General features: G+C 44.5%; 1 protein-coding gene across 1 annotated transcript in view; it reads right to left on the bottom strand.

The window, feature by feature from the left end:
• Positions 1 to 13,263, bottom strand: part of DDX52 (DExD-box helicase 52) — a 376,512-nt gene that overhangs the window by 341,867 nt on the left and 21,382 nt on the right. Inside the window, exon 2 of the mRNA XM_069614668.1 lies at positions 11,813 to 12,035. Coding sequence (XP_069470769.1) covers positions 11,813 to 12,035 — 223 coding nt within the window. The remainder of the gene's footprint in view (positions 1 to 11,812; positions 12,036 to 13,263) is intronic.

Below are 13,263 nucleotides of genomic sequence, written 5' to 3'. Positions count from 1 at the left end.
TCACCATTCTGTGTGCCTGCAGCAATATATAAATGCCTCAGTTCATGGCTCACCATGTCTTCTCAATCGCAGTCTGTGTTAAGTGTACCTTTGTAGGTTGGCTTTATGCTCCTATCTGTAACCAATACTTCATTTATGTATCCACATGAAGAAATTAATGGATACCAGGGTCCCCACTTGGATGTAGTTCAGGTAGCTCTTTGGACAAAACAAACTGTGTGCGGCTAATTCCACAAAATTGGCATTTCTAAACAGTTGAGGCTGCTAGACCCATACTAATTTCGTATGGTTTATGCCGCTGTAACCAGTTATGCAGCGGTACTGCAGCCCCTAGGTTTACCCAACTGATCTGGATCAATTCTGAGTTTGGTGTGCCCCCAGACCCGTTTGGCGGCAGCTTCGCGTGTGTTCTCATGTGCGCCTGATCGGATTCGCAATGCCTGATCCTAGGATGTAAGCGCAACGTCTCATCCGAGCAAAAAGCTAGATCGCTCGAGGCCTCTAGTTGGACCACCATTTGTTAACTCTGAGCCATATTTAAAAGGCTGCCATGCTATATAGTGCAGAAAAAACTAAGGTGGACCTAGTTTTACATGCTGTAGGGTCTGTCAGACGTACATCTTGTAACACCCATTAGGGACAGACCCATCTACACTTCATTCAATTATTACACAGAATTAAACCCAATCGCGACTCCTAGAATGGACCAAGACACTCAATCCGCAGAGAGGGATTGGACAAGAAGGGACAGGACACAACTTGATCTGTCCCAAAACCCCAGACCCTGTCCCAAGGAGAGAGTGGGCCGCTCAGCTATAAAAGGATAGAATAAGAAAGCCGCAGTCATTTGCTGTGGAGAGAGCCACAGAGGTTATTCACAATCATAACACCCTATTAATTTAAAAGAATGTGCCAACCAATGTGTATTAGATTCAAGGCACAGTATCTATGAAGACATAATAAAATCAGAAATATTTCTCTCTGAAAAGGCAGTCTGGTGTGTGTTACTAGCAGACTAATTCCCCAGACTCTGATTGTCGACTGCTTTCAATGGCCTATAAGCATAATGGCCATCTTCATCAGGACCGTCTTCTAAGCTACTAGTGTTGCCATATCATTGAGGGCAAGTCCAAACATGTTAACTAAATAATGTGGTACTTGCATATCGCCGTCTTCATTATAGTGGATGAGGCGGTGTGCTTTGCCTGCACAGTGGACAACTACTGTCAGGACCCATATCTGCGTGGGATTTGGCGCATTGCAAAAATATATGCACCTTCAATGCCTCGTCTACCGGCAACAATGGTTAGAACAGTGTATGATTTTAGGAATATGTAGTGTGTATAATTCCACTATTGAAGCATATAGAGCACAAATGGACTTCATAAATTCATTAAGACCTTCAATATGGGCCTGGAATTCGTAAATCCACCTGAGCTCTTTGTGGGACAGATTGCTGTTTGATGTTGTGACACCAGGAGTAAATTCAATCACCCACCAGATGATTATGTCGTCTGGAGAGTCTGTGTGTGACAAAAGAGTCCGCATGGGCACTTCCAGTTTCCTGCACCCACTGCGTGATCTTTGCACAAACTGATCATTGAGCATAGGTCTGGTAATTTGCCCAATATATTGTTTTCCACGCGGGAACTCTATGCAGTAGATTGCATTTGGTGTTCTAAATTCGAGAGGTGCCTTATTTGTCAGTTTCTCCTTTGGACCAGAAAGGTTTTGCATTTTTTCGTAATTCTCCAAACAGTGCAGGACCTGCATGGGTAATGGCCCACCACGGAGCGGAATTCCAAAGTGTCCTTTTAGTTACTTGCCTATGGGAATGTGCAATGTGTTAAGTATTAGTTTTTGATCTTTTTATGGCCTAATGGTTCGTTAGGTAATGCTACGCTTACAAGTGTCTAGAATTTCTTAATTACCCCATGGAATTGTACAGTATTTGGACCATATGTGGTTACACATGCCACTATATCCTTCGCATTTACATGGCTTTTAGGTTCCAGTAGGTTAGGCTAACGTTCCATGTCCGAGTACTGCCCTTAGAATCCATTTCGCTGCAACATTAGGAAGCAGAAACTAAGGACTCGGCCTGAAGAGGAGAAATACTCTAGAAATGACAAAAGAAAAGCTACCATTCTATCAGAAAGGTGACCCTTCTGTGCAGTACCGCGGCTGATTTTGACAGCCTGCGAGTAAAACTGACAAGTAAAGCATGTCCACTGCCACCAGCCATAATAGTTAGCTTGTCACTGTAACAGAAATGTTACAGGAACAGTGAGAAATGGGATACCATGCATCTCCCCAGCACGCCATATAAAGGTGGGTTGTGCTGGTCTCACTATATAAAATGTAAAGGGGATGAAAATCCCTCTCTACCTTTGAACAGTAGTTCTGCAAGTTAAGTCAAGAGAAAACAAAAAAGGTGAAGACCACGGGGCAACCTAGCAACACTGCACAGAACATGATGTGTGCTGCAATAATAATGTAGATGCCCAAAAAGTTATAGGAAAGGATAGATTCAGAAATAAACTATGGAGAGTCCGAAAAATGATACCCATAAAAAGACTAAAAGAAAGGGCAAGCGGGGGGATAAAAAGTTCTCTCTGGAACATGGAAAAAGAATCCACAAGTCCAGCAAAAAGTGCTGGGGGTCTCTCAGTGGAGGGAGATTTAGCATAGAAATGATAATACATTAATATAATATTACTATCGATGTTAAATATTTTAAGAAGTGAATAAAATGTTTGAACTGTTTCTGTGGTGTAAAGCCAGCCTGACTGAGACCTAGTGGAGAAGCAGATACTCTTTATTCCCTCCAAACAAAGCTGCAAGGGAAAAGTTGGAATACTTTGTCATTTCCCACTACCTTCAAGATTCAAATGGAGGGAATCGCTCACTGCCTTGCAGACCCAGAGGGTCCTATGCATTTTATAATAAATGAGCAAATCGAATAATTAAGTTAACATGTAAAACTCCCTTGTATAGTTTCCTCTTCCTTCCCTGTAGGTGTATGTATGAATAATTGGAAGGGATTTTCATGATCTACTTGTCAATATATCTGATCAACTATGCTGCATAATCCGACCACAAGATGATGCGGTTGAAGGAACCGCCTTTACAAGCAATTAGTCAGCCCTAGGAGAAACTCTCCTGTATTGCTCAGCTTCACAGCTGAGCCCGGAAGCAGATGACTGAAAATGGGGGCAGTCCAGTGGGGTGGGGTGGGGTTGGAAAGTCACTGTAGAGATCATAGGGACGTCACCACAACAGAGTGTCTGGGTGCTCGCGGAGGAGAAAGAAAGTTGCAGCCTTCTGTGTCATTTTGCTGTGGGTCCATGGCAGTCTGGACCCTGCAGAACATAACAGATTACGGAAGGGAAGCAACCTACACCTGAAGGCCTATGGAGCCCCAGTAACAGCCAAAGGAGGTGCAGAAAGTAGCCCCTGCTGAAAGAGCTTGGCTAGTATCAAAGAAGGGTATTCCCAGTGATGGAATGGAGTGAGGGACTTACCCATGCAAGGTACTGTTTTTGCCATCTCTAACATAGATTAGGCCTCTACAAGTCATTACCTCTGTCATATGATATGATATATGATATTTTATTTGTATAGCGCTCGTACACAAGTGTTTCAGAGCGCAACTAGGCAAGAGAGGGGAACAAGGGAGAACACATCACAACATAAAAACGATCTTACTAGGCCCAGTGACATTGAGAATGCGCAAGTGCATGGGAAAGGGAAAAAAGGGAAAAAGTGCATGGAAGGGGGAGAGTGGAAAGTGCAGAAGCCGAGGAGCGCAGATAAATAAAATAAATAGAAAATAGAGGCAAACTGTGGTAGTGCAGCCAGCAAGTGTCAAGTGCTGTGTTTAAGGCAGCAGACTGGATTAATAGAAGACCATTTAAGGGGAGAAACAGCTATGCCCGCTCTATAAGGGAGAGGCTTTGCGGATGGGAGTGGGAAATGCGTCATAGACGGTGGGCCTCAAGAGAGAAGAGGAGAATTAATTCCTGGAGCCGAGGTGTTCTTATTGGCAAGCTGTTGCGTGGTCCACTTGGCGACATTTGAGTAGCCAGCCAGTCCCTGGTTAATGGTAGGAGAGTGTGGTACATAGATGGTGTTGACTGGGAGGGCAATGATGGACTTGGATTTGTGGTCTTAAAACGTTTGTGGGTGTAGGAGTGGAGAGGAAAAACTGTTCTATAATTTCTTTTGGAACAAAGTGGCGCTATTAAAGGGGATGAAGGGAGAATTGATGTTTTTAAGGGGGTACTGGGCTCGAGGAGATTTTGGCTTGGCTGAAGATAAAGCTTTGGATCGAGGGGTGGTTATGTTGGTGCGTAAAGTGCTGAATTATTCTGAAATAACCGTGGATCCAAACCTTATTCGTGTTTTGTCTTGTGGTTCTGTGCCTCTGCCCTTTTGGGTCTAGTTGTGTTCTTGGAAGGGAGGTGGAAATGTATGTGTGGGTTCCTGTGAGTAGTTGCTTTAATGGACCAGAGAGGAAACGGGCAGGATGCTGAAATGTAGAAGTTAGAATGTCAAGGACCTGAATTTGCTACATAATTGGGAACATCTACACCCCAAAAAGTGGGTACACAAATCTTTTTGAAGCGTTAAGTGATATTGAAAGCAAGGATATGCACAAAATGATTCTGGGTGATTTTGGTTGGGGTGATAGGGGGATTAAAGGAATGCAGACCGAAGCTACAAGAAGGATTTTAGAAGGATGGTAGATCAAATGAACTTGGTAGATATATGGTGCATATTGGGGCCAGGAATTGCACATTTCATTTGAGCACCCACTATAGACTGTAAGGCTATCTGAGGGGCTTGTGAGCAGGGTCGGCATTGTGGACATTGAAAAATATCTGCATTTCCGATAATGTCATGCTTGTTATGAGTCGAGATTGCCCTAGAGAAAAATAGGAGCCAATATTGTGATCTTGGATGCACTATACTGCTTCCCTATTGGATTACCACACTATACAAAGCACACAGAATTACCAAGCAAACCTTTGTAAGGAGAATACAAACTGGACTAAATGGACCTATGCAGGGGATGCCATTAAAGCTTTTCTTAGGGGAAGGCTGATCATTTTTGGCTCAACAGAGGAGGAGCAAGGCGTCAAAGGATTGATAGGACTAGGAAGGGCGATCATATACTTGCCAGGACTAGGCAGTACTACTGTGAATAAGTTGTAATGGCTTGGAGATTGAAGTTGGAGGAATCCAAATTGTTATTAGTGCTGGATCATGATCTCAGCAGATTACGGACCGACAACAGTGAAATAGCGGAAGGGTTTAGGGACGATTATGGGGTACTATATGGGTAAGAAGTTCTGGTTCAACCCGAGCTAGTGGACGAGTATCTTGGAGGAATGGCGCTGGACACATTGGACACAGAGAAAACAAGGTTTTGTTGTGCCGATTATATGAAGAGGAAATCCAAAAAGGTGATAAAGTAGTTAAAAGCTGGAAAGGCCCCAAGTCCACACAGGTTTCCCCTAGAATTCTATACAAAATTGGGCCAACAAATAGCACCGATTTAATGCTTAATTATTTGTATTTATTAATGCATTTATAGAGCGTACCAACCTCATGGGTATCAAGGGGCTAGTTACAAGGTGAGGGGACAGAGTTTAGGTACATGGTCAGGTGACGCAGATCAATCCAGCGGGGGACCTGGGAGAATAGCAGTGTTTTAAGGTGTTTATGAAGGGTCCAGTAGGATTGCTCTGATCTAGGGGTAAAGAGTACTGGTTTTTGGTGGCCATGACCAGGAATCTCTTCTCGCCGGCTCTTTTTAGTCTGAATCTTGGGGTAATACATGAAAGTAGGAGGCGCGAGTCTGTCTTGAGGAATGCAATTTTATTTATTTTTGTCTTTGGGAGCGGTATTTAGGGGCATAGGTTTTGCAAGTTGCATTCCTTTTTTAAAAATGGAGATAAGAGTCTTTCTGCTGGCAGAGACTCTAGTGAGGTAATTAATCCAGGTTGGACTGCTGCCCTACATGATAAGCGAAGAATTTGCATGTGCGACAGGTCTGTGTGAGCCATGGGAAGATTCATTAGTCCACGCAGAGCCTGCAGACGTGGTGTCTTGTTTACACAAGGTCCCAGTGTTGAAAGGACGTGAATCAGGAGGCACTATTATGGATTCTACCATACTTGAGGATTTTACTCCTCAGGAATGGGTGAAATAATCACTAAATTGAGGGAGAAGTCAGGTGAGCCTTTATTGGGTTGGATTTTGCGCATGTATGATGGCGGAGCTGAAGGCTTATTAGTGGATTCCGCCGATTCTTCACGCTTCTTGCCTTGGTCCATGGACACCAATATTCAGGAGGGATTACGAGCTGGCCCACTGCCAGATGCTAATGGACAGCCCTCACAGGTGTCATTATTGCACCTGGCTGCTGAGGGGTGTAATCGTAAGTATCCAATTACTACAGACTAGCCCACCAAGGAGAAGAAATGGTAAACTATGAAGGGAGCAGTTCAAAAGATCAGAGAACATGCTATGAAAGTAACAGTTCATATAGATGAGCCAGTGCATATGGGGCTGGAGGGGGGGGTGCCACTTTCGGTGTCAACCAGAAATATGGTTATTAGAACTGCCCCACCCGCATATAAGAGGGTCATCAGGACTTTGCTGGTGGGCATGACATGCAATAAAGCGGTGGATGCTATACAGCAATTGTCAGATCTGGGTGAATGGGACAAAGGAGAAGGAAGGCGAGCCCAGAGAAAGGGAGGGGTGCAGTGAGAGGAGAACAGAGGGTAGGAGACAATTAAGCAGGTCAAGAGACAGGTAGTGTCTAAGCTGACGAGGGACACTTCACCTTCAGTGCCTCCCGAGGAGGAGGCAGGGAGAAAGATATATGGGGATTCCTTCCCAATACCAGCCAACATATGCTGAATTGAGAAAAACATGAGTGCAATGTTGAAGGCTGAGTCTGGGTACACTCATTCTAAATTTGAATAGGATTATGGCCAAGTCCTGGCAGTGTCAGCTCGCAGATAAACAGACAACCTCATGAAAATGTAAAGATATTTTGGAAACCTGGAACCACACAGGAGGTTCGAGCTTTGATCGACACCGGCGGAGGCCTTGTTGATTCATGGAAATTCCTCAAGATTTAGAATTCGACATTTTACCATTATTCGACTGGGTTGAAAGGAGACACCTGCAGTACAGTCAGGCTATGAAGATAGGCAATAAAAAAAAAAAAAAAATTATATATATATATATATAGTACCGATTGTCCAGATACCTGAATACATTATTAGATTGACTTTAGGGCTAGGAGATAAAACTTATGATATGGCATTTATAACGCGCCCATACACAAGTGTTTCAAGGCGCGATTTATCAATTTGGATTGAATGCATTGACTTGCACACCAGTTATTGTAGGCAAATTGAAGATTCCTCTGATGCACGTGCCATTGGCCACGAAACGTGTTTCAACGAAACAATACTGCATTCCCAGGGGACATAAGGGCATTTCAGATACCATTAAAGAATACGTAGAGGCAGGAGTATTGAGGCCAGTCTCTACTGCTTGGGAAAATCCTATATGGCCTCTTAAAAGGGGTTGGGAGCTGGAGGATGACTGTGGACTATAGAGAGTTAAATAAACACACTCTCCCCTTTAGATCCTGCAATACCAGATGCTGTTACCTTGATTGAGAACACACAGAAGTGTGAGGAAACCTGGTACGCTGTACTCCATTTGGCAAATGCTGTTTTTCTCTCTGTGCCAATTGCCAACAGTGCCAGGAGCAGTTCTCATTTTGTTAGGGTAGGCGTTGGTACACATTGCCCATGGGGTATTTGCATAGTCCAACCCTTTGTCACCAGCTGGTGGCAGAATACTTGGACAAGATACCATGTAAGCCTGACTTACAAATCTCACATTATATTGATGATATTCTGATTGAGGGCAAAGATGAGGGCAGTGTGCACAATTATTTGGAAGCAGTCATTGATGGATTGTAAAAAGAAGGCTGGGAAACAACCCTAACAACATTAAAGGGCCAGCTGAGACTGATATTTTGGGAATTCAATGGCACAATGGGAACCGAGAGACAGTGCCAAAAGCCAAACGAAAGAACCTTGAATTTACTACTCCAGTGAATAAGAAGAAAGCTCAGCTATTCGTAGGGCTGTTTGGATTTGGAGACCGCATATACCACTTTAGGGCAAATGATGGCCTGGCTTTACAAAGTGACACAAAAGAAATATGAATTTGAATGGGGCGAAAAGCAGCAGAGAGCATTTGATTTGGCAAAGGACACAGTGCAACATGTGCTTGATTTGTGGCCTTAGAAGTCAGGAGAAGTGGAGCTAAATGCATCTGTACAGGAAAGGTTTGATAACTGGAGTCTGTGGCAGAAGCAAGACAATAAGTGAGTCCCTTTGGGATTTTGGAGTCGCAGATACCTGCGGCAGGTGATAAGTACACTCCATTTGGGAAGCAATTGCTAGCATGTTATTGGGGTCATACCTGTTAACCTGTCCATGGTCAAAAAGGGAGAGCCCCCTACAGTGTTAACTACTCGGGGGGAGGGGAGGGTCCGTGGTTTTAGTTCATCAGACCACGTGGTACTGGGTGCAAAAGTGTGGGCGGAGAAGCCTAGTGGCCCACCTGTACCCGCAGATGGCATACCGTCAGGCAGAGACCAAGTTGTATTAGTCCCATTTTTCCTTGCTAGGCTCCATTACTATGTCCCTGCTGACAAATATTTAAGAGAATGATTATCAACACTGATATGCATTTTCTGGATTGCTTTACAGATTCTGCGCCTGGCTGGTGTAACTGTAATTTTAAGTGGTCGCCATTTGGTAGACTCAAGTTACACAGAGCAGAAGCAAATTCAAAATGTCACATTTGCGCAACCTACCAATCTGAATCTGATGAGGGATTTTGGCTGAGATTTCACAGTTGGGGAGCAGGGTGGTTTTAATGGGGTACAGGGCAATGGTTTCTTTAAAGATGAGAGCAATACTGCCCCCTTTAGGCTGGGTTCTGTATCAATGCACTACTGTGTAGCCACTGAGCGTGTGCCACCAGGGATCTTGTGTTAAGGAGTGTGCAGTGTAAGAGGGGGGGGGCTGCAGTGTAAGGGGGGGTGTTGGCCTTGGTGAGGTTGGGTGACGAGGTGGTGTTGGGAGATTGGGGTGTCCCTGGGAGGAATCTGGGGAGATGTGAGGTGCGGTATTTGCTCCGCTCTGATAGGGGATGGGGTAGTGAGGGGTTGGTGGTGCATGTGGTGAGTCATTCAATGCGGTTGTGGAGTGGGCGGGGGGGGCTTGGCTGAGAGATGCTGGCAGGCGTTATGGTTGCGAGTGGATAGGCTTGGGGCCTTGGGAGGGCAGAGCTCTTTCCTGTGGTTGGGAGCGCGAGCAGCACATTCCAGGGGAGGCAGAGTTGTTTGAGGGAGTTAGATGTCTTGGGTTTGGCGATTGTGGCTCTGGCAATGTTCTGGTGGATATGCTGTGAGCACGTAAGGTTTGGGTGGCCGGTGTGGGCGAGTGGCAATGTGCGGTTTGGATTGTCTGGTATTGGCAAGGCAAGCTTGGGGTCAGGCGATTGGCAGGTATGTGGGCTTCTGTGTTCTTTGTTGTGGTTTGTGGTGCAGAGGAGAGTGCGTGAGGGGGAGGGAGATGGCTGGGAGATCTTGGCCAGGGTGAGGTAGGGTGGGTGGATGGTGCAGGCTGCTTGGGCTCGCCTAGGGGGGGGGGGGGGGCGAAGCGGGTTACATGTGTGTTGTCGGTGAGCTAGAGCCCGAGTGTTGGGAGGGTAGGTGCGAGTGGAGGTGGTACGGGTTCGGTGAGAGCATAAGTTGAGTGGGTGCTGCAAGTGCTGAGAGGAGCTGGATGCAGAGCACGTCGCTACGGGAGCGGTGTGGGACAGGGTACGTGCTTTGAGAAACGGATCAGTGGGGGAATTGAGTGGGCCAGATGCTAAATGGGGGAGTTTTAATCATACTCTGCCTCCACTTGGCAGGCAACTTCATGAGGAGGGCTCGAGGTGCATGTGGGTGGGAGGAAGCGGGAGTGGCTGGGGGGTCAGCTTCCATGGGCCATTCCAGGTGTATTGGCCAGCAGCCAATCGGGCGGGTGCATAGGCGGGCCAAGAGGAGACCAAGCCTGCACAATGCAAGGTTCTGCAGCGGCAGTGGCCATTTTCGAATGGAAGTGATTCATATTGCCAATCCAATGAAGGCAGGATTTCAAAATGCAATATTTTTTCTGCCATTACTGTTGCAGGCAGTAAATCAGATTGAGTAGCTTTGCAGGGCCAGTCAAGGGGAGGTGATTTTTCAAATGAGGCAGTTTTCACAGATATTTCAGTAAATACATCTTCTAGGTCGGCAGGGCTTACCTTAATATCTGCAGAGTCTCTCACGATGCAGGGTGAGACTTGTCGTGGGGGTTCTCTGTGTTGTTGAACCACCCAGGGCCAGAAAGGCAATGACTTGAGCCTTAATGTTGGGCCTTGGTAGGGGGGGCGGGCTTCGCCTGTCTGCTACCATGGGCCATTCCAGGTGTATTGGCCAGCATTCAATCGGGCGGGTGCATAGGCAGGCCAAGAGGAGACCAAGACTGAACAATGAAAGGCTCTGCAGCAGCGCCAGATATTTTCGAGTGGATGGCAGTGGATTCATATTGCCAATCCAATGAAGGCAGGACAAATGGATGACAAGTGCATTTTGTGAAAAACAGAGCATGAAAAGGGATTCATGAAAAATGTGATGTGAAAGAGAAGCATGATCTGATATGGCATTCATAACGCGCCTATAGACTAGTGTTTCGAGGCGCGATGAACTAAGTGCATGCAAATTTCCAGTAAGATAACGGAGCAACTTAAGGGCTTGATTCAGAAATCGGCATGCATCCTGGCAGTCACAAGTTTGAATCCAGACACAGCCAAATCAGTCTTTGATCCCTTGAAGACTGATACATTCAATACCACTAAGTAGATTGTTAATGCCTATAACATCACCGAGAACGGTGCCGAATTTAGGATGAAACACTATTAAAACATACCACTAAATTGTGGATGCTCCATGCATGGCAGGCTTCTCTAAAAAGGTAAATGGGTTAGTGATACAGGAAGAGGTAGTTGGGGATGGGTTGGGGAAAGGGGTAAACTACTACCTTTTTTCAGATGTTTTTATGAGGTCTGGTGAGGCCCACCTCCAAGGGTTTGGAAGGGTGTATGGCTTCACTTCATAGCCATGACAGTGGAAGGCAGCAAAGGTGAGCTTCAATGAGTTGCAATGGGGTTAGGTTCGCTCTAAGGAGATATTTGCCCTGTTTTGCAACTAGTAGAGCAAAATCCTTTGGCAGTAATCAGCCTATAATTAGTATGCAGGGCATAGCACTGTTCTTCAAAAACAGTATATACCTAGTAAGCTCAATATTTTTTTTATTTATCATGTTTGCCCTCTAAAAGAATTTGTATGCAAACCAAACTATTTAGTGCCCTCAAAAAGTGGAAAACGTCTCTCCTTTTACGATTCTGGGCAGACCACCATGTCTGTGACAGAAAAAAACATTTGTGTAGCAAATAGATTTGCTTTGGGAAAGCAGGACAAGACAATTGAGAGTTAAGCAGCGTTGTACCAGTCACAAGCTTTAAAGAGAGCCTTGAGCTCAAAAAAGAAAAATCAAAAAAAGAAAAAAAAAAGTGGATAAGTGAAGACCAGCTGAAAACGCAGAATTAACTGCATCATAAAGGGGCTAAAAATAGGCTTTGAATTATTAGTAGCATGGACATTGGATCCTACCTGTATTTTTTCCCTTCTTCTGGCCCATCACAGATTCCAACTTGGCCCCTTTCCTTTTTCTAGTTAGTTCATGATTCAACGTCCTCTTCGGTTTCCCTCCCTCAAGTACTTTTCCGATTCCATTTTCTGTCTTCTCCAATACTTGCTTCTTGCGCCCTCCAAAGAAGTCAAGGCCTGCCACCCCCTCTGCAGTGTCCGTTTCATGATGGGGCCGCCTTAGCACCTGCAATCATAGATTTCCGGACCAATGAATGGCCAAATATAAAAAACGAACATCAACAATGAACATGACATAGAAGACAGACTGCGAACAAAACTGCGGCATTCAAGATTCAAACAATCTTGAACTCAGGATCAGAGATCAGGATATATAAAACTGCAATATACTCCAAACAAGCACCTTAAAAGATTACACCAAACAGAACTCCCACCCAAAAAGAAGGTATCTTAAATAAAGTCTCAGGTCACAGACGAACCATATGTTGTAGAATTTCAAAACCGAGCATCTAATTTTGTAACTGTGTACTGGCATGGCGGTTTTGATTTGATTTTTATATTGTCGTAAATGAATGTGCATTAACAAATGCATTTCCCATCGATTCAAGACAACTGTATGGAGTTGCACTAGCACAAGGAAGAATTGGTTTGATCTCAAGAATCCTTCATTTACTGTGAGGTTTTGTACACCATTAACCATACCCTACAGGACTACAGAATGTAAAACAGGCCGAAGTAAAAACATGAACAAACAATTGTAAAGATACAATGGTTTAGAAATAGCATTCATGACATAGTAAACACCGGAAAGCCATGTACATCCATTTGTAATTAATGTGACGAACATAGAGGGACATCTAAAAACCTCAGTTATGCAACTCTAATGAACAGCATCTAATACACCCCCATTTTTGTATCCACTTAATGTTGAAAAACAAAACGATATGGCTAACATGTCATACGATCTACGAGGCTATAAAGTATACTTAGCTTCTATGCATAGATTGAGATCTTCACTTCAATGTGTCAATGCTCTGCAATAGAGTTCACAATGGATTATCCTATATGGAATGTTGGGCCATTATTGGTTCTTATGCCGTTCTGTTCATGCAAAAGTTGTATTGTAGCAAGTAAAGAATGAGGGGTGTTTTATTTGCCATAATGTAGCCCGACCTACTAAGAGTGCAGAATTAAGGCTCGGACACAAGGGAGGCATATTTTTGGATATAGACTTATTAATTTTAAAAAAGGGTTGGAAAAGGCCTCTCTACCCCGCAAGCTAAGAGGGAGTTCCTTACCTCAAAAGGAAAATTGTAAAATTGTCAAGAAGTGCAAAAGTAAAATGTCTGTCACTGTCGCATCTCAAAACCTACCTCTGTCCTGAACACTAATAATCTAAAGCAACCGTGCAAGGATGATCTCTTCTCAAAGTAAAAAAACAAAGTGTTTTGTAT

This window comes from Ambystoma mexicanum, chromosome 9, assembly GCF_040938575.1.
Source record: "Ambystoma mexicanum isolate Mex_15411 chromosome 9, UKY_AmexF1_1, whole genome shotgun sequence".
Taxonomy (NCBI): domain Eukaryota; kingdom Metazoa; phylum Chordata; class Amphibia; order Caudata; family Ambystomatidae; genus Ambystoma; species Ambystoma mexicanum.
Note: the sequence above shows the minus strand (reverse complement) of the source record. Positions and strands in the feature narration are given on the sequence as shown.